General features: G+C 34.0%; 3 protein-coding genes across 6 annotated transcripts; 1 reads left to right on the top strand and 2 right to left on the bottom strand.

Annotated features, from left to right (window-relative positions):
* Positions 1 to 769: 769 nt before the first annotated feature.
* Positions 770 to 2,547, top strand: LOC140824535 (uncharacterized). The gene is made up of 2 exons (XM_073186114.1): positions 770 to 1,013; positions 1,454 to 2,547. The coding sequence occupies exons 1-2, from the start codon at positions 960 to 962 to the stop codon at positions 2,375 to 2,377; spliced, it is 978 nt and encodes a 325-aa protein (XP_073042215.1). The 5' UTR covers positions 770 to 959; the 3' UTR covers positions 2,378 to 2,547.
* A 1,482-nt stretch (positions 2,548 to 4,029) lies between these two features.
* On the bottom strand, positions 4,030 to 18,770 carry LOC140822822 (pantothenate kinase 2). Of its 4 annotated transcripts, none has more exons than XM_073183719.1 (23): positions 18,642 to 18,770; positions 17,732 to 18,100; positions 16,599 to 16,808; positions 16,395 to 16,453; positions 15,727 to 15,843; positions 14,987 to 15,106; positions 14,816 to 14,910; positions 14,638 to 14,731; positions 14,007 to 14,138; positions 13,176 to 13,288; positions 12,834 to 13,026; positions 11,588 to 11,796; positions 10,845 to 10,889; positions 10,658 to 10,706; positions 8,921 to 9,003; positions 7,704 to 7,820; positions 7,308 to 7,371; positions 6,652 to 6,798; positions 6,390 to 6,548; positions 5,637 to 5,720; positions 5,007 to 5,201; positions 4,801 to 4,872; positions 4,030 to 4,449 (listed from the first exon to the last, which is right to left on the bottom strand). In XM_073183719.1, the coding sequence occupies exons 2-23, from the start codon at positions 18,042 to 18,044 to the stop codon at positions 4,360 to 4,362; spliced, it is 2,760 nt and encodes a 919-aa protein (XP_073039820.1). In that variant the 5' UTR covers positions 18,045 to 18,100; positions 18,642 to 18,770; the 3' UTR covers positions 4,030 to 4,359. The 4 variants fall into 4 exon arrangements, with proteins under 4 accessions (XP_073039820.1, XP_073039822.1, XP_073039821.1 ...); XM_073183721.1 differs by having other exon boundaries at positions 17,732 to 18,095; positions 18,642 to 18,756; XM_073183720.1 differs by lacking the exon at positions 18,642 to 18,770 and adding an exon at positions 18,319 to 18,484.
* A 1,230-nt stretch (positions 18,771 to 20,000) lies between these two features.
* On the bottom strand, positions 20,001 to 21,578 carry LOC140822821 (iron-sulfur cluster assembly protein 1-like). The gene is made up of 3 exons (XM_073183718.1): positions 21,136 to 21,578; positions 20,844 to 20,898; positions 20,001 to 20,282 (listed from the first exon to the last, which is right to left on the bottom strand). The coding sequence occupies exons 1-3, from the start codon at positions 21,431 to 21,433 to the stop codon at positions 20,144 to 20,146; spliced, it is 492 nt and encodes a 163-aa protein (XP_073039819.1). The 5' UTR covers positions 21,434 to 21,578; the 3' UTR covers positions 20,001 to 20,143.
* Positions 21,579 to 26,126: the final 4,548 nt, after the last annotated feature.

The raw sequence follows: 26,126 nt of genomic DNA, 5'->3' as shown, positions 1-26,126 counted from the left end.
TTGGGGCGTTAGAGTTGAAAAGGAGGGAAAAGTGCTTGATTTAGTGTTCTCACCATATTCTTATATTTAAATGACAGGGTGGTTGTGAAATATAAATTTGTAATTTTTACTTGATGGCGAAAACTTGTGTAAGACGATCTCACATGTCGTATTTTGTGATACGAGTATCTTATTTGAGTCATCCATGAAAAAGTATTACTTTTTATTGTAAATATCGGTAGGGTTGACCGTCTCACAGATAAAGATTTGTGAGACCGTCTCACAAAAACATACTCTTACTTGATATATAAATAAATTCAATTGAGATCTTTAATGGTGTGATCAATCAAAGAGTTTCATTATATATGAAAGACTGCAACTTTAATGGAACATGCCACCTAGACTAGATTATACATTTCAGCTAGCCAACTTGAAGTAAAATTAAGACAAAAAAGGTCAAAAATATACAAATGCTCGAACCAAATCTTATAATAGGAAAACGATGATTTCTTAACACCACAATCGTATCTTCATTTATATATTTGTATTCATATGTTAACAATATAAAAAAAACATAGAAAGGAACATAAATTCAAATAAAATCTACAGATATATATATTTTAATTGATCGAGTTCAAATTAACTTTATACGCACAAAATTATAAAAACAAAGACCCTATGCAGTGCGTGGGGTCGTAGAAGAATTTATCCTTTGCTTGCGAGTAGAGAACAAGTGGGCCACAAATGGAGTTCACTTTCGGTTTCTATAGGCTGATTTGTGTCTCCCCTCTGCTCTTTATCTTGGCCCCAAAAATTCTCACATGTCACCTCACTGTGCACTCTTTTTCTTCCTTCTTATTCACAACCAATCTCCCACACTTGTCCTCACTCATACTATTTACTCGCTGTAATCGGTAAGTTTGTGTATTCTTGTCAAAAGGGTTGCTAAATTTTCTTCAAGAATTGTGAGATAATACTCAATGGGATTGACTTCTCTGCAAGTTTGCATGGATTCCTCAGACTGGTTGCAGCAGGTAATTAATTCATGTGTTCAAATGATGTGGTTGGAATATGCATGTATCGATGCATGTGTTTTGCCAATGCCATGCATTTTTTCTTTCATTCGTACACGAAGTTATCTTCACCCTACAAAAGTCTGTTGAGATAATGGATAATCGGGTCGGATATTAGTCATAGATAATTATTTTTTAAGGTTGGACTAAATTCGGAACTGGAAAAGTAACTCGTTTTATGTTCAAACTCAACTTGAATCAAAGCATCGAAATGGCTGAACAATTCAAAAAACTATCCAGGAAATAGTATATATTTATGAAACTCAACCCAAAATTTTTAGTAATTAGTTTCAAATATCCAACAGATGTCCTGCATAGTTGCCGAAACACTGGATCTTTCTAGCTGACATACGTCATCTGACTAGTGTTCCACTAAAACTTGTACTTTCTTGATTTCTCAGGGCACAATTTCCGAGGAGAATCCAGGACTGGATTCGTCGCCAATCACGCCACCATCTGATCAAGAAGACATACTCGCATGTTCCAGACCTCTAATGGAGAGGAGACTCATTCGTCCCCAGCACGAACAAGCCCTAAAATGCCCCAGATGTGAGTCCACGCACACCAAATTCTGCTACTACAACAATTACAGCCTCTCGCAGCCAAGATACTTCTGCAAAACCTGCCGCCGTTACTGGACGAAAGGGGGCACCCTCCGCAACATTCCGGTCGGAGGCGGATGCCGGAAAAACAAGAAAGTTTCCTATAATCCCAAGAAACCATCTTCAAATACCGATCTCCAGTCATCTGTACCTTTGTCTGATCTTCACCTTAACGGCGGCCAGCAAAACTACGGTGGATTAAACTATAATGCTAACCATATGAACAGTTCCACGGAGCTTCAGCTTGCTTTTCCTCACGACCAAATCCACTTCTCGTCACTCCTTCCAAATGGGCTTTTTGCGAGTAATTTCAACGTTACAAACCCTAGTTTCTGGATGGAAAATCCTGCTCAAATCGAATTCATGGAGAACAAATATGAGAGCCTTTTGGGGAGAGATGATTTGATGGGAGGGGTTAACGGCAACTTTCATGGCATTTGCTCTTCATTTGAAGCACTCCCGTCTGTTGATCATCACCACCATCAGAATGAGATTCACCATCGGGGCGATGGACCAATTCTTGAAAGCTATCATCATCAAAATCTTGAGGTGGACATGAAGCCAAACACGTCGTCCAAGAATGTTTTATCACTCGAATGGCATGATAATCATCATCAGCAAGCCGCAGCATGTAACTCTGATGCAGGGATTGGTTATCTTGGTGGGATCGGATCCTGGACTGGATTGATGAATGCTTACGGATTTTCAAATCCTTTAGTCTAATTAATCGGTTAACTAATTAATTACTCTAGATTAAATTAATATATATAGTAGTTGATTGCCTACGTGATCATCAGTTTTTCTTGGCTTTCTTTGTTCATCTTGTTGCATTTATTAAATTGCAACGAATGTGGCCTTAAAATTTCATTTTAAAAAAATTATTTTGGTTTTGTTTTCGGTCGTCTTATGTTTAGCAGCTTTAATTTACTTATAATTACGTACTTAGTGGATGAGTGCGAATCAGGGAATGTCGAAAGACTTGAGAATGATAAATATATGTTGTTAAATTATGCCCCTGATTTATTTCATTTTCTATATGCTTTATTGTTTTATTTTTCAATATTATATTGTTATGTTGAAGTTAAAAAAATAATTATGTTACTCTTATCATCTTATCTTTTGTTTTATCATCACACTCTTCGTTTGATTCAAGTTTTACGATAATTGAAGTTAAAAAAATAGTTTTAAACGATTTCTTAAAAGATTAAGGTAAAAAAATTTGTGTGAGACGGTCTCCTAGGTCGTATTTTGTGAGACAGATATCTTATTTGGGTCATCCATCAAGTTTTACGATAATTGAAGTTAAAAAAATAGTTTTAAACGATTTCTTAAAAGATTAAGGTAAAAAAATTTGTGTGAGACGGTCTCCTGGGTCGTATTTTGTGAGACAGATATCTTATTTGGGTCATCCATGAAAAATTATTACTTTTTATGCTAAGAGTATTACTTTTTATTGTGAATATCAGTAGGGATGACCCGTCTCACATATAAAGATTCATGAGTACTTGCTCAAAGATTAATGTATTCAAAAAAAGATTATTTTTTTTTATATATATTTGAATTAGATTGAGTTTGTTGATACAAAAAATTATCACAGTATTAACCGGAAAGAGGCTGCAGAATAAAGCCCAATAATAAAAATAATTTTCTCATTTATAATGATATTCCTTTCTGGATCCATTACCACTTCTGCAACATGCGTAGTCTCCTCGACCCAAATTGGATTGCATCTATATCCTTATACTGGTCAGAAATTATGTAATTTCCTTGTCTCCTATTATTTCTATAAGCCCATATTCTATTACATATCCATGAGTTATATTCGAAAAATACACATTAACTTCATTGCCACCACTCAGTGTGTATATGTCATGTAAGTTGCTATAATTAAACTTATTAAACTCAACTTTTTTAAATATGCGAAGAGCTTTGGTTTTTTATAATATTTTTTTTGTGTTACAGGTGATTTAAAAATCTAAAATAATATATAAATATAAAAAACATTTGATTAAGATATCAGGATTTTTAGTATATAAAAAATAGGCAAAATCTTGTGTGAAACGGTTTCACATGATATTAATAACTTTTTAAATAGATATTTTATGAAAAAAAGCACGATGTAGATAAAATAATGAAAAATACTAAGTTAAGAATATTCGTTTTACAAAGATGGCGGAAAAATTTTGTACGCGTAGCAAAAAATGCAGTAATTAAACATGAAATCTGATCTAAACCATGTAATACACAAACATTTCAAATGCTAAAAGAACACAGAATGATCATACTTGCCAAAAACTTGATTAAAGTCGGTTCCATATTTGTACTCGAATCAATATATCGGTAGAAAATAAAACTTTGCGCACACAACGAACATGTTACAAGAAACAATAATGACTTTTGTAAAATGATTTTTCCAAAGGAACTTTCACTCAGTCTTCACTCATATAGTTACTTCGTCTCAATTCTCGAGTTTTATAGAGATCCCACCAATGATTATTATCGAAAAATGAGCGGAAAAGTAGATACAATATGACCAAGTTTATCCAGGAGAACTTGCTGTATCAAGAATTGAGTGCCTTTAAACATATGTAATACCATTTCTCAAAATCATCCTCAAAGGTGGCAGACAGCTTACTGTCTTGGTCCTCCAAAGCATGCTTTGAAAACGAAGTGGTCCAACGACCAAACAAAATAATTTTGGCTGTTCAGCTGGCTGGTTCAAATCGGCAGACACAGTCGTATAAATTTCCTTTAATTAGTTTGGCTGCCAATCGCTGATTCTTCACCATTGCAAGCTGCATATCAAACAAACATGTGGCCAATTTTTTTTTTTTTTTGTCGCAATACATTACACAAAGATTGACCTTGTTTGAGTGCTACAAGATAGGGGACATGTTTGGTGATAAAACCATGAAGACGCAACTCAAATATTTGATCTATCCAGTCGTTTTGATCACTATATTATGAAGTTGCTGTATATGATGATGGATAATCCCACCCCATAAATCGATCTAACTAGTAATACAGGATCTTTATGTATAATACTAAAGATTTTTGGTAAATCAAAAGTGATATCCATCGTTGGCCACATATGCTACTACACATGATATGCCGTGTATTGGACGGACAAAATATTAAAAACTGACCTTTAGAGCATCACATTTAAACCGTGCATAGAAGTTTGTATGCAAAGCGCGTCCCATCCCTTCCAAAATTATCTGCTCAAGAAAACCAGATGGCATTTACTACAATGATGGAGTTTGTTTAAGATGTAGTGATCTATACTTTATTTAAAGACCTCAACAATAACACGCTCCAAAAAATGAAATGCGGAATTTTTATTTTTTTTTACCAGATCAGCATCCTTGGCAGCGGCAGCTAACTCCAAGGTTACTTGTCTAAAGTCTATGCAAGGACTGCCACAACCATTCTCAACAGCCATCAAAGGTACAGAAGACGATCTTTCTTTAGGACTATCTTGCAAGGTGATCATTGCATCCACAAGTAAGCCCCCCGCTTCAGCTGCCCGTCTAAGAATGTCGCAATGCTGTTAAGCAAATGGTTAGTCTGATTCTAGCCATTTACTGGATCCCGGATATATGCATATTAATCGAAGAAGGCAGTTAAAAGTATTATTTACGTGTAACGTGTCGGTTAAGATGCAAGTAAGCCCGCACAACAAAAATAACAACAGCTTGGTGCTCAGCAGGGTAAGAGACACAGACTAGACAAAAATAACAACAGCTTGGTGCCTAGCATAGTAATGGGTATAGACTAGTAGAATATTAAATACACGATATGCAATACAAGAAAGTAATCTTGGTTCAAGCTTCTTCTGCCATAACATCTCAACCAAAAATAGTTTTGACGATTTATGGAGAGTATCACAAGTATATAATTTTTCTTCCTTATTTGAAAGTTAGCATAGGCATTAATTGCTGAACATCTATTGCAAAGACATTGTGCATAAGAATTAACAGACCTTTGCAGCCTCAGCAATAATATCAGGTAACTCCATTGCAGTAACATCATTGAGCGCAGGAAGCGTATTCGCAACCAGGACAACCTGAAAAGGTAACCTCATCATATTGCCTCTGTGGAAATAGATGAGAATGTTGCAATAGAACAGTCATAGTTCAGAGGGCTAATTAAGTTCCATCTATGATATAGCATAAAATGTGTGTTTGCTAAAAATTTGAAGCCGTTAATTAATCAAGATTAGACATGCACAAGGCTGGAGTAAAAACCTCTCAGACTTTTCTTGGACAATGTGGTTGAGATCATGTGTGATTCTTAATAAGAAAAATAACTATAATGTTTTATGATATAGTTGCATACAATTCAGGCACGGGACAAATTTTTACTGAAGCTGATTTAACTGCCATTTAGAAAATATTTGCTACCATCGTCAAAGCATCTTTTATGGGTAAAATATATGTCCTCTAGCTGGGATGCATGTTTCACTTCTGGTAACAAAAAATAATGGGAAGTTGTGTTGTCCTCGTTTCTCCACACTACCACAAGCATTACAGTTTTGAATGAATTTTCTCACCACAAATTCTGTAGATAACACATAAAATGAGTTTCGACATTGACAAGGAAAGAAAACTAACTCCCTGCCAAAAAAATGGATTTCAATGTAACTTTGGGATAAATCAGTCGCTATACTCACGGGAAAATCCTTCCTAATTTTGCCAAAACTGATTTTCTCAACAAATATATGTGAAAAACATACTTCAGTTCCACGTCTGAGAAATTCCCTTGCAAGTGGAAGCATTCCCAGTACAATATCAGCACCTGAGTTGTCCACGAAAAGCAATGCTCTTTTATATGGGTGAGACTTCTTTTTGTCAGATCCAAACATCCTCTCTTTAAAAACATCAAAATCATCCACCTGAATATGCATTAAACACAGAAGCACCAACCTATAACAAAAAGTTTATTTATTGGAAAAAATTAAGTTGCAGCATTGTGAGAAATTGTAATGTCACACCAACCCGCCAAGGTCTTTGCATCTTGTTACGACTCATTCTGTATATTTCAATAATTGTTCCTTTATGATAGAGATCAACACAAGCACGGGATCCCCAATCAAAGATGTTCGCAGCAAGTACCCCTTCAATTAATGTAAGCAATCTTGCTTCCTGCATGGGAGAAACACTGCCAAGTTATCAGTTGCTCAAAACCATAAGGTAAAGGGCACCTATCAATGCCTCCGTTCATGTTTCATTTTCCTTCCAATTTTTTCATCTCGGTATTCTTGATTTGGTAGATTTAATCTTCTTTCTCCTTTACTTTTGAGGCCTGGTTTAGAGATTTTGAAATGGATTTGATTGGTAATTATTACTGTTGGAACATGTTGTGTTACCTATGTTGGAAAAAAAGGAAATCAAAAGAGTATTTGTGTACTTAATGTTTTAAAAAGACGTGAGATATCAACTTTAGTAAAAAAAAAAGGAGGTTTGCCTTAAGAAAGGGTAAAAGCAAGCAGATTATTAAAAAACCGTCAAAATGAATTTTCTGAACACAATAGAAAGTAAAGAGAACCATGCATGCGATAAAATTTCATCATGTAAACGGACTCACAAAAACATCGGGCAGAAATTCTTATCCTTCAAGTAATGAGAAATTAAACTTATCAAAGCATGCATACCTCATTCATACCGTCAAGCTCCGCCAATAGATCGGGTAAAACAGCTAGTGACGCTTCATTCTCCCTATCGCAACAAAAGAATCCATCAAACAATAAATAAACTAAAAAAAACTTCCTTCTAAAAATGAATTTTGTAATTCCAGTTATTAGCACACAATCAAATTGAGCCATAGCCTAACTTCATGCACTGCATGTGATTTGAGTGAGAATCCATGACATATTCGAAGATGAGAAAGGAACAACAAAAGTTTGTCCATGTCCAAAAGCACAGGTAAACTTAATAGTTCAACATATTTTTGCACCTAAAACTTTATGCTGCCAAAAGTAATGTCATCGCAGATTTCATGATCAAAATGACAGACAACCAACATATATCACCAATGAACGCAGTTTTACCTCTGTTTTATGCTTCTGTACACATCAATAAAGTGGAACTCCCTCAAGCATTCTTCTCTTAGTTCTAAGAGGTTGGCCAGTCCCAACTTTCCATATGCAGCTGGCTCCTCCATCAACCTATCAAGCAGGGCAAAAACATTTCAAAAGAAGATCAAGGGAAAAAATGCCTATGAAGTTAAATCACAACGAAGAATATTCAACAACTGAAATTTAAGTATTTCTAAACTATTTATTTTAGCAACAAAAGGACTAATAAAAGAACCAAAAGGTGTAGGATTAAATAAGAACAATTCAATTTATCATAGCTTTCTCAATCATGCTGGCTGCAGCTATCACAATTTACATCGACTTGAGTGTTTGCCATGTGAAATGCCAGGATTACATGCAAAAATAATTCATCAGGTAATTTTGGTTTGATTATCTGCTCAAAAATTTACATGGCCACCAGTGAGGTCACAGATCAGCTTATATAATATGGTTAAGCAGCATGTTTTATTTATTCAGACATTCTAAACTTAAGAAGAAGGTAGTTAGCACATATTTAATAAATAATATTTTCAAACTGACATTATGAATTTTGTGATTGTAATGTTGAAATCAAACACCTCCAGGATTAAGACCTTCTGAACTGATGAACACTCTTAACTAAATATACATTCATGAGAAACTGCCACATGCTCCAGTAATGCTTCCCTATGTACAGATAACTCCAAATGCGTGTATGAGGAATGACGAATTCACAGAAGCAGAGAGCCGAGTAAATTTTAAGCATCATGGCAGTTATCCTTGGGGATTAGAGGATTGGGGTGGCAGACGGAAGATAAGGTACAGAGAAAGGGAGGCATCAGGTGATGTGTTCTCAACCCTGACCTTCAAAGCCCAATAAAGGGTCAAGCATTAGAAACTCTTTTTCATCTCCTCATTTGCTCGCCTATTTATTTAACATTTGAATTCTAATGCTCAAGCTCAACCACTTGTTAGGTTTTTGAAGGTCAGGTTCAGGATCACATTATTGCAACGACCTATGTATAGCATATGAATTTGGAATACCATGTAATGATGCTAGTGAACTTATAAAATATCTCCACAATGTAAATGCTTAAGACTCTACATGAACTTTCTTTTCACAGTAAACTAATTGTCTAATCCAGTAACAGATAATCAATCTCCTCTAAGAAAATATGCAAGGCATAAAACTTCAATCAAATTATAGGCACCTCGCCAAGTGAGCAAAGAACGCACGGGCAAATGCATCACCTCTTCTTTTTGCATCATCAGTACCACCTTCACTAGCCACAGCCTGCAAAATTTGCACCATGCTCCCATGGTCATTACAGAGACTGACTTAAGGCCACAATTGGCAGTAATGGTAAACCAAGCTCAGAAAAATCAACTTATATGATACGACAGAGCAATCCTCCAATTTGAGCAGCTAGAAAAAGGAAACAGCAGATGAATCCTGTTTCAACTAAATTTTACTAAAAGATTGCAACCTTGATTGTTTTCCAGGAAATGTGAGTTTTTTTATCCCAAAAGAATCAGAGGAAAACTGTGTTATGCTGATCATGAAGGTTAACAGAAAATTCTAATGCAGGTGAAAGTACTCAAGAAAATGTTTGGGAATGCTTGGCTATGTTTCTCGTGTTTTCTTGAAAATATTCCCGAAAATGTGCTTCCAGGAGTTGAGTTTAGAAATATGAATGACGATCGTTATATATTCGGAGGAGAAATTTTTTTATATCAGTCAAATCAATTTAAAAAGTTAACTGGACAAAGTGATGTGAAATCAGATTTTTAATAATTGTCAGTTTGGAGGTTGACGTAAGTTATGATTAAATGGATACAATATGTCATGAGAATTTTAGATTAAATTAATTTTGCCATGCCCCATGAATTTTATCTTGGTACGACATGAAGCTTAAGAGAAACTAAAAGTAAAACTAAAAATTAATTAAGATTTGGAGCACTATTTGATCACTGGATTTTGTTGTCACCTCAAGACTAATTAATTGACAAACAATTAAAGAAAACACTAACAATACAGTCCAGTAAGAGTGGGGGTTTGGATGGAGTAGCTATCTCAACCAAAAGAACTTTATCTGAAAAAAACTGACATTTGCATACCCTAAATTTGTATCTTTCGAACCAAGTAGAAATTTTCTATGCCATAAACCTACACCACTAAATTTTCATACAAAAAGCCGAATTATGCCAACATCCAATATTTCATCACTAAATGATCATTTACCCATGTAATAAAATATTATGGAATTAAATTAATTTTTTTAGAAAATTTTATTCATAACTTAAATATTTGAGTGGATGAATATCTAATTGTAATTCAAATATCATTTTTGTATCAAATGATAAAATTCCCCGCAAGATTTCACACATAAACATGTATATGCCCATACGTTAAATGTTTTATTCAAATTAATAATATTTTAAATTAACTTAAACAAAAATTCAGTAATACTTTAAGTATGATAAAGAATAAATTATTTTCATTTAATATGAATTTGATTTTAATTAAATTTAGAGTAACTATAATACATTCTCGATTTTGAACTTGTACAACTAAATTTAATTAAGAAGCAAGTGGGCTCTCTTTTCGGGAAAAGAGCATATTAACAGTTTTTACCGGGCGGACTAAACATATCCTGCCATGCTTAACTGCTTATCAAAGTTCATATGTTCAATACTTATTTGTTTATATACATAGATCCAATATATTCTGTATGTTGACATTATTCCTTCACATGCTAATTTTTTAACTTCACTCAAGTGTAAGTTGGAAGATAAATACAGGTACAAAATATGCTGCTATGATAAGCTAAAGTTGTGCATGTTATCCATTAATCATTCATGAAGTATGGGACATATCCATGTATGGCTTGTGGAAGAAGAATAAATCAATAGTAGCTTAACCATAAGGATCTAAATAAATAAAATACCTTATCAACAAGATCCGGCATGTGTTCTGACAAGACAGTGAACCAATATCTACACAAGACCAGACATCAAAAATCAAGAATTTGAACATTTGGAATAACATAGGGATATTCATTGAGAGATATTCTATTTGCAACAGACCAATTAAGTCGAGAGAAACATAAAAGGAATAAAAAGCATGGTACTTACTCTAGCTCACCATGCTCTGAAATATCTATAGTGTTGGGCTCATATCTGCAAAGAAAATTTGATGCGTCATTTTCAAAAAGTCAGATAAGAAAATGTGTTCCTTGGAATCCATTTGAATATAGGGTCCACAAAAGTAAAGGAAATCAGAGAACAATTGATTTTCCCCTTTTTTCATGTGCATATCACTGGCTGAACTTGATACCATCTACCAAAATTTTAGGTAGAGGACAAACATCACGACAACATATATTAAACTACTCTACTTACGAAGCAGTCTCATTCAGGAAGAGGTATATAGCGTAAATATGTCAAAAACAGAATATGCAATGTAAGAAAGAGAAAAACTGATGAAAATTGAAGTTTGGATAAGATTTATCACTTTAATAATGAAAAGGACAAGGTGCATGAATAACAACATAAAAGAAAAGCTCAACCAAGATGAAAACTTTCCATGAGTATTACACAAGGAATAAGGAGAATAGAAATCTTGGTAAATGTACAAGTATAATTTCTGTCAAGGGAGAAGGTAAGGCAATGATCACTTCAAAAAATTGAACAAAATGTAAGGACGAGCCCAAGGAACTCGAGCAATCACAATTTAAATGTGAAGAGGGTGTTAGATCAGGTTTGACAGAATTAATAGAAGCAGTCCAACATGAGCAAGATAGCAAAAGTTTAACTTAAAACGGGTTAACTATTTTTACATCGAAATGTGAATTATGGAGTTCATACAATCATCTTACAGTTTTGGATCCGCTAACAGTGGAAACACCTCCAAACTTGGTACAAGATGGAGAACACCCACATTTAGTTTGCTGGCATCAGGACGCAAGGTATCTCCTTTAGATGATGGGACTTCAAAACCTCCCAGGCCAGTAGTTCCAGGAGGGGCCATTGGAACAGGAGCAGTAATTTCAGTTCCTTTCTGCACAAACTTCTCCATCCAGGATATCTGCAACCGTATGGGCGAAGTTGTTAATATGCACAATCGCAAAGTCCTGTTGAATGTAATTGCACAATGAAGGGGAAAATTTCATTTCAATTAAAATGAACCCTAACCCGCATATGTGCTCTGGAAATTCTTAAGCTGGGAAATATCAATCAACTAAATTTCTAAATAATAAGGTTCTCTTTAGTCTGTTTGGATTTTCAAGAACGCAGAAAGTGGTTTTGGGCATGGCATGGCCAAATCAGTAAATCAACCAGATATATCCCATTCTTACCCACATGCAACCGACCAAACTCTCTCAATATTTAAGATTTATAACTAAATCATATGTGGAAAACAAACCTTTGGATGACAGTAAAGGAGTCAAAACAATCAAGTACCAAAAGTGCCCAGGTGTTCAGCAATGTAAAAAACTTAAAAAGAACGAGATCTAAACCCTTGGATCATTCCACAAAAACCATCTCAGATCAAACTTACATGTGTACAGAGTAATTTATAGTCATTCTGAGAAATCTACAAATTCTGTTGATGCCATCAAATTTTTAAGAGGCTTTGCCAACAAATTTTGGACAGTTTGTAAAAAAGCAGTAGTAATATATTGCAGATTCTTGAAGCATCTTTCAATGTAAGGCCAAAGCTTTTGAAGGTAGAAAAGCAAAATGAATATATTCCAAATACTCATTCCCGATATATTTTATCATTTTCTTTGGGCTATAAACAGAGAAAAGTAACTGTCTGGTGCAATAAATGGTCAGTACGCTGCACGAAATTTATTACAAAGATGCACGCCAAATAAGGAAAATATGTAGAAAAACATCAATTGAGCTAATCTAAGATATCAAAGTAAATCACTCTTATATAAGCAACCAAATAAATATTTCACTGGAAGTAAATTCACAGATCAGATCTAACCTGAAAGTTGTAAATGGAAAGCAAATTAGAATCAAATGCAATGCATTTGAAAAGTGAACTCTAATATGATAAATAAAAGACAAAAATGTAAAGCACCAACACATATGGTGAAGTGCGATTAAGCTTGCCTTCTCATTGAGATCTCCTAAAGGTGGACCATGGACATTTCCTCCAATATATGGTGCACCCATAGGAAACCTTTCTACAAGATGGTGAGCCTTAAGGTCATCCAGCCCATGCTTCTCGTAGCTCATAAATGCACCTAAAGCTCCTAAAAACCCTTCGTGTCGCAAAAACATAGCTTGAGCTTCTCCCTTCGACCTAAAAAAGCAGCAATGCAAAGAAGGTACTAAAACAAAGCTAAAAACCATACCATATGTTCAAGCCATTTGATCAGTAACTGAAAAGGAAAATTAATTTGACGACATGACAAATAACTTCAGAAAAAGCTTCCATTAAATTTTGTCTACCAGAAGTGGACAGCAAATGAGATGGTGTCCATCGTGTAGGCATGGCCCCTGATGAAAAATCCTCCGAAAAAAATTCTCTTGAGTCCAAAGCGCAATGCATTTAAGTAAGATATCTGCAAAAAATTCAGAAAGGATACCATTTACATCTGAGAACTTCTATCAATCAATATGTTGTCATTGCCATAATGTCGTCTAGTCAGATCATGGCAAAAACAGAATCTGATATGCAAAGAAACTTTTCTAATTGGTCAAACATCCTTCGATGATTCATCCAAGATTTGAAACATTTGGAACTGCATGATTTTATTCTTTGGCAAAAAAAATGCACTTTGAACGTAAGTGGTCATACAACCACTGCCCCATGCTATAGGTTCAAATAAAAAGTGCAAAATTCTTTTTTTTTTCCTTTTTTTTTCTAGCTTTAATCATGATTAAAAAAAGGTCGGGTATTAATATCAATATTATGAATGCAAATGGCAACAGAAAATTTATGAGCTAAATAATTCATAACGTGATTATGGGTCCAAGGAAAGGACAGAGAAGATAAATATGATGATTAAAGCGGGCAGCTACAAAAAAGAGGATCTCTCAGAGTGTATTCGTTCAGCCACAAATAAGATCGTTACAAAATTAAAAGTGACAAATTGTAGGTGTGTATTATTCGACGAACAGGTAATTTGTTTCTGTGTTCATTAAATCTATCACATTCAGAGATTTAATTTACAACCTATTTATACTTGCAAGGTCAAAAGACAAATGTAACTGACATTCTTTAATGTGCATGGACTGAAAAAATATTCAACATCAAAGAAATTGCACAATCCAACTTGCCTGGCCAATATTATAGGAGATCATTCGTAAGAGGGACAAAGATATATCTTCAGGGCGATAATCTTCGAGCTCTTTATTTTCAGATATCGTCTTGCCAAAACTAGAAGCAATTGTTGATGCAGAGAGACCAATCTATGTCATTCTTAATGTTGTCAGAATATTAGAGGCCAGGAAAAAAGATTATGGAATAGTTATAGAGCAACCCAATAGATAAATAACGGAGAAAGCTATTCACTCTCCGTGAGTGCCAACTGAAGTTTCCAAAAGTTAATGTTTTCAATTTCAACATCACGTTGTATGGCCAACTGAATAAAGCATAGGTAAAATGTATGAGATCTATTCAAGAATGACAATGAGATGCCCAATATCATTTAACTGCAAAGAAGCATGCCCAATATCATTTAACTGCAAAGAAGCTTGTTGCATTATGCACAAAAAAAAAGAGCCATTTCACTAAGTTAAATCAAAATTAATCAATGACGAAACATTCCACAATAATCAAGCTATGGTAAAAAGAGAATACCACAAACCCAAAGGAGGGAACACCACTTAGAATAAACTGTGGTGGTGAATGCTTCAGATAAAGCCAGGGGAGAAAGACATCGTGTTTTAAATATTTTAGAAGACGTACCTTGGAGTAGTCCATCCCACCGTAAATATCACCCACAAGCATGTCTATGGTTCGGTTATCTCCCCGTTGGCTCAGCTCCAACAATTCATCAAAACTAGTACGACAACAGTTGAAAATACAATTAATCAAATACAACAAGCTAGAAACAACAAGAAGTTAATTGTTACATCAAAACAACCATTTGCACTTGGTTAACAGCTTCCCCAGACCCCAATACGTGCCCCCACCAACATTTGTTCCACTAACACGTTGGAAAACTCCATCCCCGTCTACCTGTAACAAGGTGAATTTAAGTTTATGACAGTAAATGAGGCTTCTAGGTGAGGGGAAAAAGGGGAAAAGATAAAACCTTGATCATACTGACACCAGACCCTATATTAACGAGAAGATATGGAAACATATCGTTGGAGTCAATCTGTACAAACGCTTTATGACCCTCCATATGCGTAAAAGCCTCATGCCGAATTGCCTACACAAATCAGAATAAGGTAGAAGTGCTCTCAGAAGAAGGTCCCTGAAGGAAAAGAGAAAACTAGCCATACAATCAATAGACTGTATCATAAAACACGATAACACTTCCTAGTGATCATTTCTCATTACATAAACCCCATTTCAGAAATCATGGTGCACTTTTGTGAGCAACTTGCACGATTAGGGATATATACCTAATGAAGTTGGTTCATTAATTTTCACATGCACAAGCAACACAAATTTATGATTGTATTTAGTTTATACGGCATATTTCTCGTCTCTAGAAGAGGATTCTTTTGAAACTCTCTCGCTTACTTCTGTCACTTTTCCTAAAACATGGGAAAAAGAATTTGACTTTTGACATGTCGGTTAAATATTACTTTCTTTCCTCATTCCTTTAAGTTAAGAATTATCCAGGTTCATCTAAATAGTTCATATCAACATACAAAATCGGTATATCACAACAATTATGATTTTGTATGAATGGAGATTGACAATGTAAAGCAAGACATTCATCATTCTCAGAGTTAAGATCAAACCAAAAGGCAAGAAGCACCAGAGTTATATTCTAAAGATAACACAGTCATAATCTATTTCAGGAAGGAACTATAACAATACCTTGAGCAAAAAGTTTGCACCAGCCACAAGACAGTCCATTTCATCCTCTTTCTCTATACTGATGCCAAGTCTCTCCTTAAAAAGATCAGCATATTTGTGTGCCCCACCTCCTGTTGCCTTCGCTTACATAATCAAGAGTTAAGTAGATACAGGTTTGTTTCAATTCATTAATCTAAAGGTAAAAAGGTCTTCATCATATAAAATAAACAAATTAATCGAGCAAACATTACTTAAAAGAGAAATTTGATGAAAAACCAGTAGGCAATGACAGTTTCTTCACTAGTTAGTCTTGATATTGGATGCAAATGTTGTATTCACATAAAATCGCCCAAAGGAGGGAAGAAGTAAAAGAAATAGCTGAGATTGTGCAAAACTACAGTTTTGAACTAATAAAAGAAGGAAGCAAAGTTCTGTAATAATTAACCGTTTCAACACTTTTAAGGAAAAACAGTAATATTTGACAAAAAAAAGTTATCAAATGAATGTCATATAAAACTCAAGCACCACAGCTTCATTGCTAAATGAAAAAAAAATTATTTTTTGCAATCATAGAAATTATATAATTAGTCAAGTTAATAGAAATCATGTTTAACACAGTCGCTCTGTAATCTATATCACATTCAAAAACTGAAAAAAGCTCCCACTTGCGATAGTATACAGCAGAATACCTTAATTATTGTGTTCTCGGTGTCTGAACCCTGAGCTTGCCAATGTCGTGAATCCATGCCTATAATCAAACATCGGGATAAGAATCAACACATAAACCTATAAAGTATAATTCACTCTTAAGAAAATTAAACTATGCTATGATAAACAAATATTTGAAATTTTGCTATATATTAAAAAATCAATAGATAAGTGAAACTTGCCACCTCGATGAAGCTGCTTGGAGTAGATGAAATCCAAGCAATCATAAATCTTAGATGTCTCAAACTTTACAAAATGTAATCTCCCACCAAGTATCGGGTAGCTCCTTCTGTTTACATTGGAAACAGCAAGTCTTTCCTTAATTGTCATTTTCCTCCTGTCATTAACTGGCTTGTTCTCATGTCTTGAGAAATAAATCAACTTAATGAGGGATCCTGAAAATGCAACTTAGATTCTGACTTTAGAATGCACTGCAGTTGTAAATCGATATTACAATTAATAAGAACCCTGATGGCATGAATTTCATACTTGCATGGATAGTTTCCATGATCAACAGTTACATGACAACTTTTAAATCAGATGATGCAGTTTCGAGCTTAAAATAGACAGGTACAGAAATACTGTGACGTGAAAGGAACAAGGCAATGTGAGAATCCTGGTGACAACAGTATAGGAGTTCATGAAGAAATTGGAGATTATTCAAAAACCCAATGTTCAAAACCTAGCAACATCCATGCAAAAAAGGTCCAAGTAGTAATAACAAACGTGGATATGGCGAAGCACATCAGCAGAAAGGTGTATACGGTTGGTTTCAAACTCAAATTCTTTCCAACCACTAAAGAACGAGATTTTAATGAAATAACATAAAATTATCTGAACCGGAACAAGATTACATTTTTCACCTCTAAGAAAAAGAAAACAGTAAGTAAATAGGATCTATAAGGGGAAAAAATATTGATCTAGAGGTGAAAACCTCCACGAGATTCTGTCTTATAAGTGTGAAAAATGGATGTCAGAAGTCGAATACTGATTGTGCCTGGATTACAGAACACAATGGTTCCTTCTTAATGAAGTTTTTTAATACTGGGAGTAGATACATGTGGGCAGCGGACTGTTCAAACCATGCCACAGCACATGCATACTCCACTTAGCAATATATAATTTTACGTTTGTTCAGATTCCAAACAAATTCAAAGACAGAATCGAAACAGTAATTATACATACAATATAAAATCTTGCAACTTCCTCTCTGGCTATCGCCAACACAGTCAAACCAACTAGGATATATCGAGAAGGAAAATATTCGATGTGCAAGTGACTCAAATCAACAAAAATTCATTGTCGCAAAAAGATATACCTCCAATGTCCAAAGCCAAGTGAGAAATATCATCCGACTGATTAGGCAACAGAATTGTGGGGTCCCTCTCCTCAAAATTTCCTTGTATGGCTGCTCCACTGAGGTCCAATAGTGGCCGGGATGAGGACCGGTGAATTGGATTTCCAGTAAACGATGTCATTTCCGTTTCTCCCGACTCCCCTCTTTCTAGAGGAGTACTTTCAGGTTTTTCAGTATCCGAATTGGGCTCATCTTTTCCATCAAAATTATCAACATTTATACAGCCGGCAACCGCACTGTTAAGTTCTTGGTGGTCCTCTTTTGAACTATCCATTGTAATTACTCCACCCGACCGGCGGCCTAACTCCAAACTGTTTCTCTCCTACTACCCTAGTAAAAAAAAGTCAATTTTGATTCAGTCAGTTATCCTACTTTCCAAGTCATTAATGGATATAATATATTATCACAAATGAGGTATAATATAACCAGATGTCTGATCCAAAACAAACAAATTATCAAAAAGGCCTAAAAAAAAAAGAGTCAAATGCATAAGCGGCCAAGATAAACAAAACCCATATACAACAATTAAGCGTTTGAGAATCTCGCACCTAACCGGACTTGAAAATCTCAATCTTTGAAAACTGGTTTCGGAAAAAGTAAAAGGGCTTTTCTAGGATTAATTTTTACATAAATTCAAAAAGCTTTTTTCCTGCTGAAAATAATAGTGGCGGTGGGTCGGGAAAGACAGCGCAGTGAAGCAATGATGAGGCCAATAATTTACAAGTTAGCCGGGAGAGAACAGAGAAGTAATTACAAACTCGCAAAAAGAATCGAACTTTTTATGCGCGTGTTCTTGCCAACTGCAAAAATTGAGAAATAATCGAAATGCATGTGGGATAAAAAAAAAATGCACAAGTATGAGTGAAGTAACCTGGTCTGTGGCGTTGGATTTGATTTAGAAATTTATGGAAGACTGGAGAGATCTTGGTATGTACAACACAAAGAAGCGCGTGCTCTTCCTCTTGCGAGAAACCGCGGGTGGCTTTGAGGAGATTGGTAAGCCGGTTGGGATTTAATGCGCCCTTTTTTAAATTAATTAAGAGTAGATTTTGAGACGGTCTCACGACTTTTTATCTGTGAGACGGATTAATTTTATCGATATTCATAATAAAAAATAATATTTTCAGCATAAAAAATAATATTTTTTTATAAATAACCCAAAAAATATATTTGTATCATAAAATACGACTCATGAGATCGTTTTACAAGTTTTTGTTGTTAATTAATATCTCAATTATCATAATATCCTTATTGCTTGCTGTTAAACACTAGTCGCTCATACATTATTTTCTCTAGCATTCATTTTAATATCAACTCTATCTTTATTTTTATTTTATATTAAATAAATATGTATTCAATTTTATTTATTGCATCATTTAAATGATTATTATTTAAAATAAATAATAATGTTATTTTTAAAATTTTTTAATTCTAAAATTATTTGATTATTTAAGACTGTAATTTATTTAAAATTAAAACTTAATTATTAATTTGAAATGAAAGAGTACAATAAAAATCACAATTACATAATATATAAATTAAATATTATGAAATATGTAAAATATTAATTCACATATTTTGATTGTATTAAGTCTTTTTATACATTTATAAATTATGTTTTTTATATAATTTCAGATTTGTATTATTTGATTTTTTTTAAACAATTGGTAAAAAAAAATTAAAATGATGTTTTAAAAAAAAAGAAATGGAGAAGAAGATGTGCCTCCCGCCCCGCGTCTTTTCTGGGTGTGTGATTCCACGTGCACATGCACGGACACTTTTGTGTCCATAGTGTAAAATACACGTCCCGAGGCCGAGAGGGCTTAGAAATTTAAAAAAAAAAAACATAATTGGACGTTCAGATGTTGAACGCACATTTGACATGACAATATAACATCCACCCGCATTGCTATTAGTATATTCGTACGTTGCATGGCTCGTTAGCTAATTTGCTTGCTATTAGCATGCACCGACTCGAGAATTTCGATATTATATTTCATGGCTTCAGTGTCGTAGGGTGTTTTTGTGGAGATTAGATGCTCCAGTAGTTGCTCTGTTAAGAGAGATTGTCATCGGAGATCGATCGATATCTTTAACGAAATATACGGCATAAGGGGAGATTGATTCTTGGACTTTAACTAACCGGAATATGAGTTTCTTCTACGCAGAATATTGAATATCTTATACGGCACTTGATTTAGGAATAACTGTACATATTAAGAATCGTCCGTAATATAATAAGTAATGCTATGCATTTATGCACCTCAAGCACAATATATGAGACCACGAGGCGCCAGTGGGTGGAGTACAAAGTACAAACATTATTCAACGCTATCAGCAATATATAAACTTGTAATTGATCTATGCACATATTCAAGCATCAGCAGCTTGACTTCCATTTGTTTTTCCACGCTTTGCCTCGTAATCTTTCACAGCAGCCTTTATTGCATCCTCTGCAAGCATGCTGCAATGGAGCTTCACTGGTGGAAGAGAGAGATGCTTTGCAATTTCCCTGCATTTCCATCATTGTTCATGTCTCATGAGAAACACGTTCTTATGTTTATGAAATCGAATTACTAGTTCTATAGCCAGAATTAATCACTCGTAGCCAACCTATGCAAATCCAATTCAAAGAAGAAATACTTGTTAAGAAAAGGGTAATCTATTCTGACATATGGACACAATGCCGAGCATACAAAATAAAAAGGAAGACATTCAAATGCATAAACACAGCGAAATTGTTTAACCCTTATAACAGACTAACCAAGTGGCCAAAACACATGGATACATAGCCTGCCACTGGTTACCATCGTATTTTCATAACCAACATCTTACCCCAATGGCCAAATTCAGTAGATTCTATCCTCCAACTTGCTGTGATTTTTTTTCCCACTGTGTGGTTCTAGTAGGAAATTAAACAATAAATCAACATTTACCAAAGAAGCTCGTAACTTCCATGCTAAGAGTAAGAATTATCAAATAAAGAAAAGAATGAGCTTATAGTTACAGATCAGTACACGTGATTCATGAGCTCAAATAGTGAAGAAGAGCAAGAAACAAGAGTTCCACTTACGTATTTTTTATCGACAAGAGTTCCTCCATTTGTTTACCTTTCACCCATTCGGTAGCTGGAAATTAAAAAAAAAATTTACTGATTACCAAGTTCGATGATTAGCGATTTACGTGAAGGAACGTCGAAATTTAAATCAAGCAATCCCTCATAGATTCAACAAAAGGCTCAGATAATGCTACACAAAAACCCAAGAATCAACACCAAAAACGACAGAGTTAAATCAGAAAGACAAAAATGAATGGACTAATGAGGCATGCATGGAAAGTTCGTCGCTTTGATTCAACAAACGCACCGACGGAGGATGAAGCAATAGCCGAGCCACAGCCGAAAGTCTTAAAACAAGCATCAAGGATTTTCCCATTCTCCTGATCAACCCTAATCTGCAACTTCATGACGTCACCACACGCCGGAGCTCCGACAAGACCCGTCCCAACATTCGGATCACTCTTATCGAACGATCCGACGTTCCTCGGGTTGTTGTAGTGATCCACAACTCTCTCGTGGTACTTTCGCGCTCCCACAACCACCGGAGAAGGAGTGGGTGATCGGAGGCCGTGACCGAGAATCCTAATTGTTACGCGCCTCAACATATCGGATTGGTCTGGAAGTTGCTTCACAAATCACAAATGAGATGAATTTGGATTTGGGGTTTCGTACGTGGTATTATTGCCAAAAATTAGGGAATCAGAATCGGAATCGGATTCAAGCTGATCGGAATATTAGGGCGGTGGTGGAGGAATTAAATTCTGTATGGTGACGGGAATGTGACTGAAGAGCTGGGAAATGTAGTTGGGCCGGCCTGCCTCAGATAAAAAAAAATTATATATTGGCCCAGAATCATTTTTACAAGGCCCAATATATGCATTTTTGAATTGTCGAAAATTATTGAGTTTCGTTAGTGTTAATTTTGATGTTATAAAAATTATTTTGTGAAAATGTGATGCATAATTTTGGAACTTAAATATTTATATGATGGTGAATTAATAAATTTTTAATTCAATAATTTACAGTTTAAATATCATATCATACCACATAAAATCTGTTCGGCTAATATAAATTTATCTATATTCAAGCGTCGTTTGATATGGAACATGATACATTAATTAATAATTCTTTTTCTTTTCACATAATGTTTGGCTCAAATTTTATATTAAAGTTATTTATATATATAGGTCTGACCTGTGAATAGGGTATTCTAGCTGTATTATTGTTCAGTAGCTATCGAGTCGAATCACTTTTTTTAAAAAAAAAAATTCTTACACTACATGAAACAATGAAAAATAAAAAAGTTATTTAAAAAAACCAATGATAAATAAAAATAAAATAATATTATACTTTTCTTATACTACATGAATTTTTATCTCTGAGACGGGTCAACCTTAGAGATATTCCCAATAAAAAGTAATACTCTTAGCATAAAAAATAATATTTTTTTCATGGATGACCCAAATAAGATATATGTCTCACAAAATACAACTCGTAAGATCGTCTCACACAAATTTTTGTCAATATATAAATGTAATAAATAGTATATTTTGCTAGTAGGTAATTGCAAGTGGCATAATTTGGATTTCGAATTATGACGGTCCAACCTTCAACTATATTAATGTGTTTTATATTAAATCTATTAAGATATCTTCAAATATTTTTATTAATGTGTCTCATTTATATAAGAAGATATCCTATATCTCATTTACACATATACAGTGCCAATAAGGTTTTATATTATATAGTTTTCAAATGTTTATGTATTATTTTGTTTTACCAAGAATATGTGTGTTTTGAATGTAAAAACACAAATATAAATCTTAGCACCGATCATGTCTGTTTCCTCACAAAACTATATCATTATAAATTATTTAGAATAGTACAGATTCTCATTATGTAAATAAGATTTTTACAGAACTGGTTTCGTTGCTAACCTGTTAATATCCAATCACTTACCATTAAATCTTTATAGATATATCGACTCGAGCTGCACAATTAATCTCTATAACAACTACTTCGTGTTCGTTCTCGTTGTACGAAAATAATTAACTCAAGTTGTTATAGAAGTTTATTGTAGCACATTATAAACTAATTTTAAATTTTTATTTTTTAAGATATGAAACAAAAGTATCACAAATCTTATTATCGCTTATTTTCGGTCATACAATTATGATCTGCTGTCTATATTTCACAGCTCGCTTAGATTGTAATTATACATCTCATTGGTTCGCTCACGTAAACATGATGGACACCCTACATAAATGAATGATTAATTTTTCTCACAATTTATATATTATTATTACAAATATAAAGTAAATTTAATGTGAAGAGGCAGAAGTCTATGTGCTGCATGCGGTGTATACTAATGAAAAACAGTAGACTAAAAAGATATATTTAGTTTAATGTAAGTGTTTTTTTATTAAAAAAACAAAACAAAACAAGACAAAAACATTTGATTGAGACTTGGAATAAATTGCACAAGGATATTGCATGCAAAGGTGTGCCATCAGATGTCTCCTACAAACGTCGTCGGTTTGTGTTTTTCCTTGAGGTTACTAGGACTTATTCAACGGAGTCATCATTCTCATTATTATCGAGTCTATGTAAACCCCAACCCATTATTGGTGTTTATCATTATATTAAAAAAAAAAAGCTAACTAGTATTTTTATATTTGTTGCAGTGTAGATTACACTTATTTGAATGTTAACAGGTGGAGTTCTCATTTATGAGTTTGTAAAGTTTATGTATATTTGTTAGTGTTATCTCATATCTTTTGAAGATTATTCTTATCGTTTCTATACTATCGATCATGTCCTCAGCAGATATGATATTTCTCTTTTACGGCTTAGTTAGCCATCCAGATCAAGTGGAATGACATCATCAGCTTGATATACGAGAACTTCTATGGAAGTTACACATCTCCGTATTATTCTTATTTATGAATGATTAACCCAATGACCCCAAACATATTTTTTTTAAAAAAAAAAAAAGAAACACCAAATATGTGAATACATCTTATATATATATATTGTTTTATTTTTTAAAAAAAAAACAAATTTGTGGGAAGAAAGTGTAGCTGAAGCTCCGAAGTTACAAATTGAATGCCTGATTAGTTTAGTCGAGGCATGTAATTAAGCTTGATACTTACCTTCAACAAACTGATTTGAAAACAGGAAAAATAGGAGGGGATTAGCCAACAAATGTTATCGATGACAACGAGTAATTAAATACATATTTAACTAATATATGAGTAAAATGCATGACAAAAGAGTTAAAACCCTACTACAAAATATATTCTAGAAAGAATACATAAATATGAGCTTTGAAAAAAATATTTTAAGAATTTAACAAAATTAGATATATGATAAATACAATATATAATAATGAAAATTTTAAATAAATTCACATAAAAGTGAGCCAAAAAATTGAAAATATATATGACATTATTCATTCAAATAATATAGTTATACTAGTTTTTTTAATTTAAGAACTATCGTTTAAATTTTTTGTTATCTATTATTTATATATTTTTAGTTTATATCAATAAAAATATATATAAAGTGTAGAATTCTATTACGTAAATATATAAATTAAGATAATCACATCGATATAAATTAAGCCAAAATGCTAAAAATGTTGAAGTAATTAATGTGCATCAGCTGGATATAGTGTCGGGGCATGCTAAAAATAGTGAATGAATATACTGTGTAAATCTTTATCGCAACTTTTATATAAGTAATGTTCTCTCAATCTGAATAACAATAATTTTTGTAAAATCAAAGTAATTGTCGTATTTTGTCTTTCAAAATCATGCAAGATCTAAACAACATATTTTTAAAGATATATAATATGATTTCCTATCAATTAAGTGTGTCTTATCATTAGACATTTTTAGTGCATTTTTAGTTGTCATATCTCAAAAGTAATTCAACTTATCCCTCTTTGTCAAAAAAATTTGGAAGATCTCAAAGGTGATCACAACTATGAATTGAAATATATATAATCCCACATTCTTAAGGCGCTTTCTCGGCGATAATCCTCCATTCGACGTTACCCTAGCAGATATGATTTTTTACATGTTGGGGAATTACCCCTCCGAAGCGATGCCGATCACGATGATAATAGTACCCAAAAAAATTGCGGAATAAAACAACCAACAAGAACACAAAGATTTACGTGGTTCACCCAATATAGGCTACATCCACGGAGCACTGCAACTTTTATAACCGGGAGAAATATTACAACAAGTGTATACATCAATACACTCAATATCTCACGATCCCAACCCCGAGTATACCGAGAAAATATTTTCTCTAACTCACAAAAGAGAATTCCCGCACTCAAGAAAAAAATACACTCCTTTTTTCTATGCACTCTCTTTTTATCAAAGCTGAAAAGCTTTTGATTTTGGGATACAATAACTGAAGGAATTGAGCTCTATTTATAACTCAATTCCTCGTTCAATTTTATAACAAAACCGATGTGGGATATGTGAGAAAGCATGTTTTATATTATTTAATTTAATGCGGGTCCCACCCCATTAAATTCGTACCTAACAATTCTCCCACTTGAAGACTTGATTTCAATCATGTCTTCACACCATCAGTGCAGCAGCTCATACCTCCTTTGTGTTAGTCCAGGAGACCAACTGAAGTCAAACACAACTTCAGTTTTTCCATGATAACAGCCTTCGTGAGCATCTCAGCTGGATTCTTGCTTTCAGGAATCTTCTCAAGCTTCAAGACTCCATTCACCCGATCTCTAAGGATCCTCATTCCAAGGATTTGTTTTGCACCACTCAAATCCTTCAAAGCAAATTCCTTTGATAAATCTTTCCCGAGTTTATCAATCTCCTCCAGACAAGCTCCTGCTATCAACATATCATCTACGTATATTAGTAGTATGATATAATAACCATCAAGCTTCACATAACAACAGTGATCAGCCTGATACCTCAGAAAACCATCATTATTCATTACACCATCAAACTTCTTGTACCACTGTCTTGGAGCTTGTTTGAGACCATACAAGCTCTTCTGAAGTTTGCACACCATTTTCTCTTTCCCTCGTACTTCAAATCCCTGTGATTGATTCATTTCTTCATCTAGCTCACCATGAAGAAACATCGTCTTTACATCTAACTGTTCAAGATGTAAATCTTCTTTTACCATCAATCCAAGTACAGTCCTGATAGTAGTTAACTTTACCACCAGAGAGAAAATATCAGTGTAACCAATGACTTTCTTTCCACCTTTTACAACAAGTATTTCTTTGTACCGCTTGCTACCGTCATT

The sequence above is a fragment of the Primulina eburnea genome, chromosome 2 (genome assembly GCF_022965805.1).
Source record: "Primulina eburnea isolate SZY01 chromosome 2, ASM2296580v1, whole genome shotgun sequence".
In the NCBI taxonomy this organism is placed as follows: Eukaryota; Viridiplantae; Streptophyta; class Magnoliopsida; order Lamiales; family Gesneriaceae; genus Primulina; species Primulina eburnea.
This window is presented reverse-complemented; position numbering and strand designations above follow the sequence as displayed.

What these genes read in the sequence shown, in the direction of transcription:
- LOC140824535 (XM_073186114.1), top strand. Translation starts at nt 960, where the DNA reads ATGGGATTGACTTCTCTGCAAGTTTGCATGGATTCCTCAGACTGGTTG. An exon ending in CCTCAGACTGGTTGCAGCAG is followed by an intron (nt 1,014 to 1,453) that starts GTAATTAATTCA and finishes TTGATTTCTCAG; the next exon opens with GGCACAATTTCCGAGGAGAA.
- LOC140822822 (XM_073183719.1), bottom strand. Translation starts at nt 18,044, where the DNA reads ATGGATAGTTCAAAAGAGGACCACCAAGAACTTAACAGTGCGGTTGCC. An exon ending in CTCCAAGCAGCTTCATCGAG is followed by an intron (nt 16,454 to 16,598) that starts GTGGCAAGTTTC and finishes GTTTGATTATAG; the next exon opens with GCATGGATTCACGACATTGG. An exon ending in CTGGTGTCAGTATGATCAAG is followed by an intron (nt 14,911 to 14,986) that starts GTTTTATCTTTT and finishes ACCTTGTTACAG; the next exon opens with GTAGACGGGGATGGAGTTTT.
- LOC140822821 (XM_073183718.1), bottom strand. Translation starts at nt 21,433, where the DNA reads ATGTTGAGGCGCGTAACAATTAGGATTCTCGGTCACGGCCTCCGATCA. An exon ending in TATTGCTTCATCCTCCGTCG is followed by an intron (nt 20,899 to 21,135) that starts GTGCGTTTGTTG and finishes TTTAATTTCCAG; the next exon opens with CTACCGAATGGGTGAAAGGT. An exon ending in CTCTTGTCGATAAAAAATAC is followed by an intron (nt 20,283 to 20,843) that starts GTAAGTGGAACT and finishes ATGGAAATGCAG; the next exon opens with GGAAATTGCAAAGCATCTCT.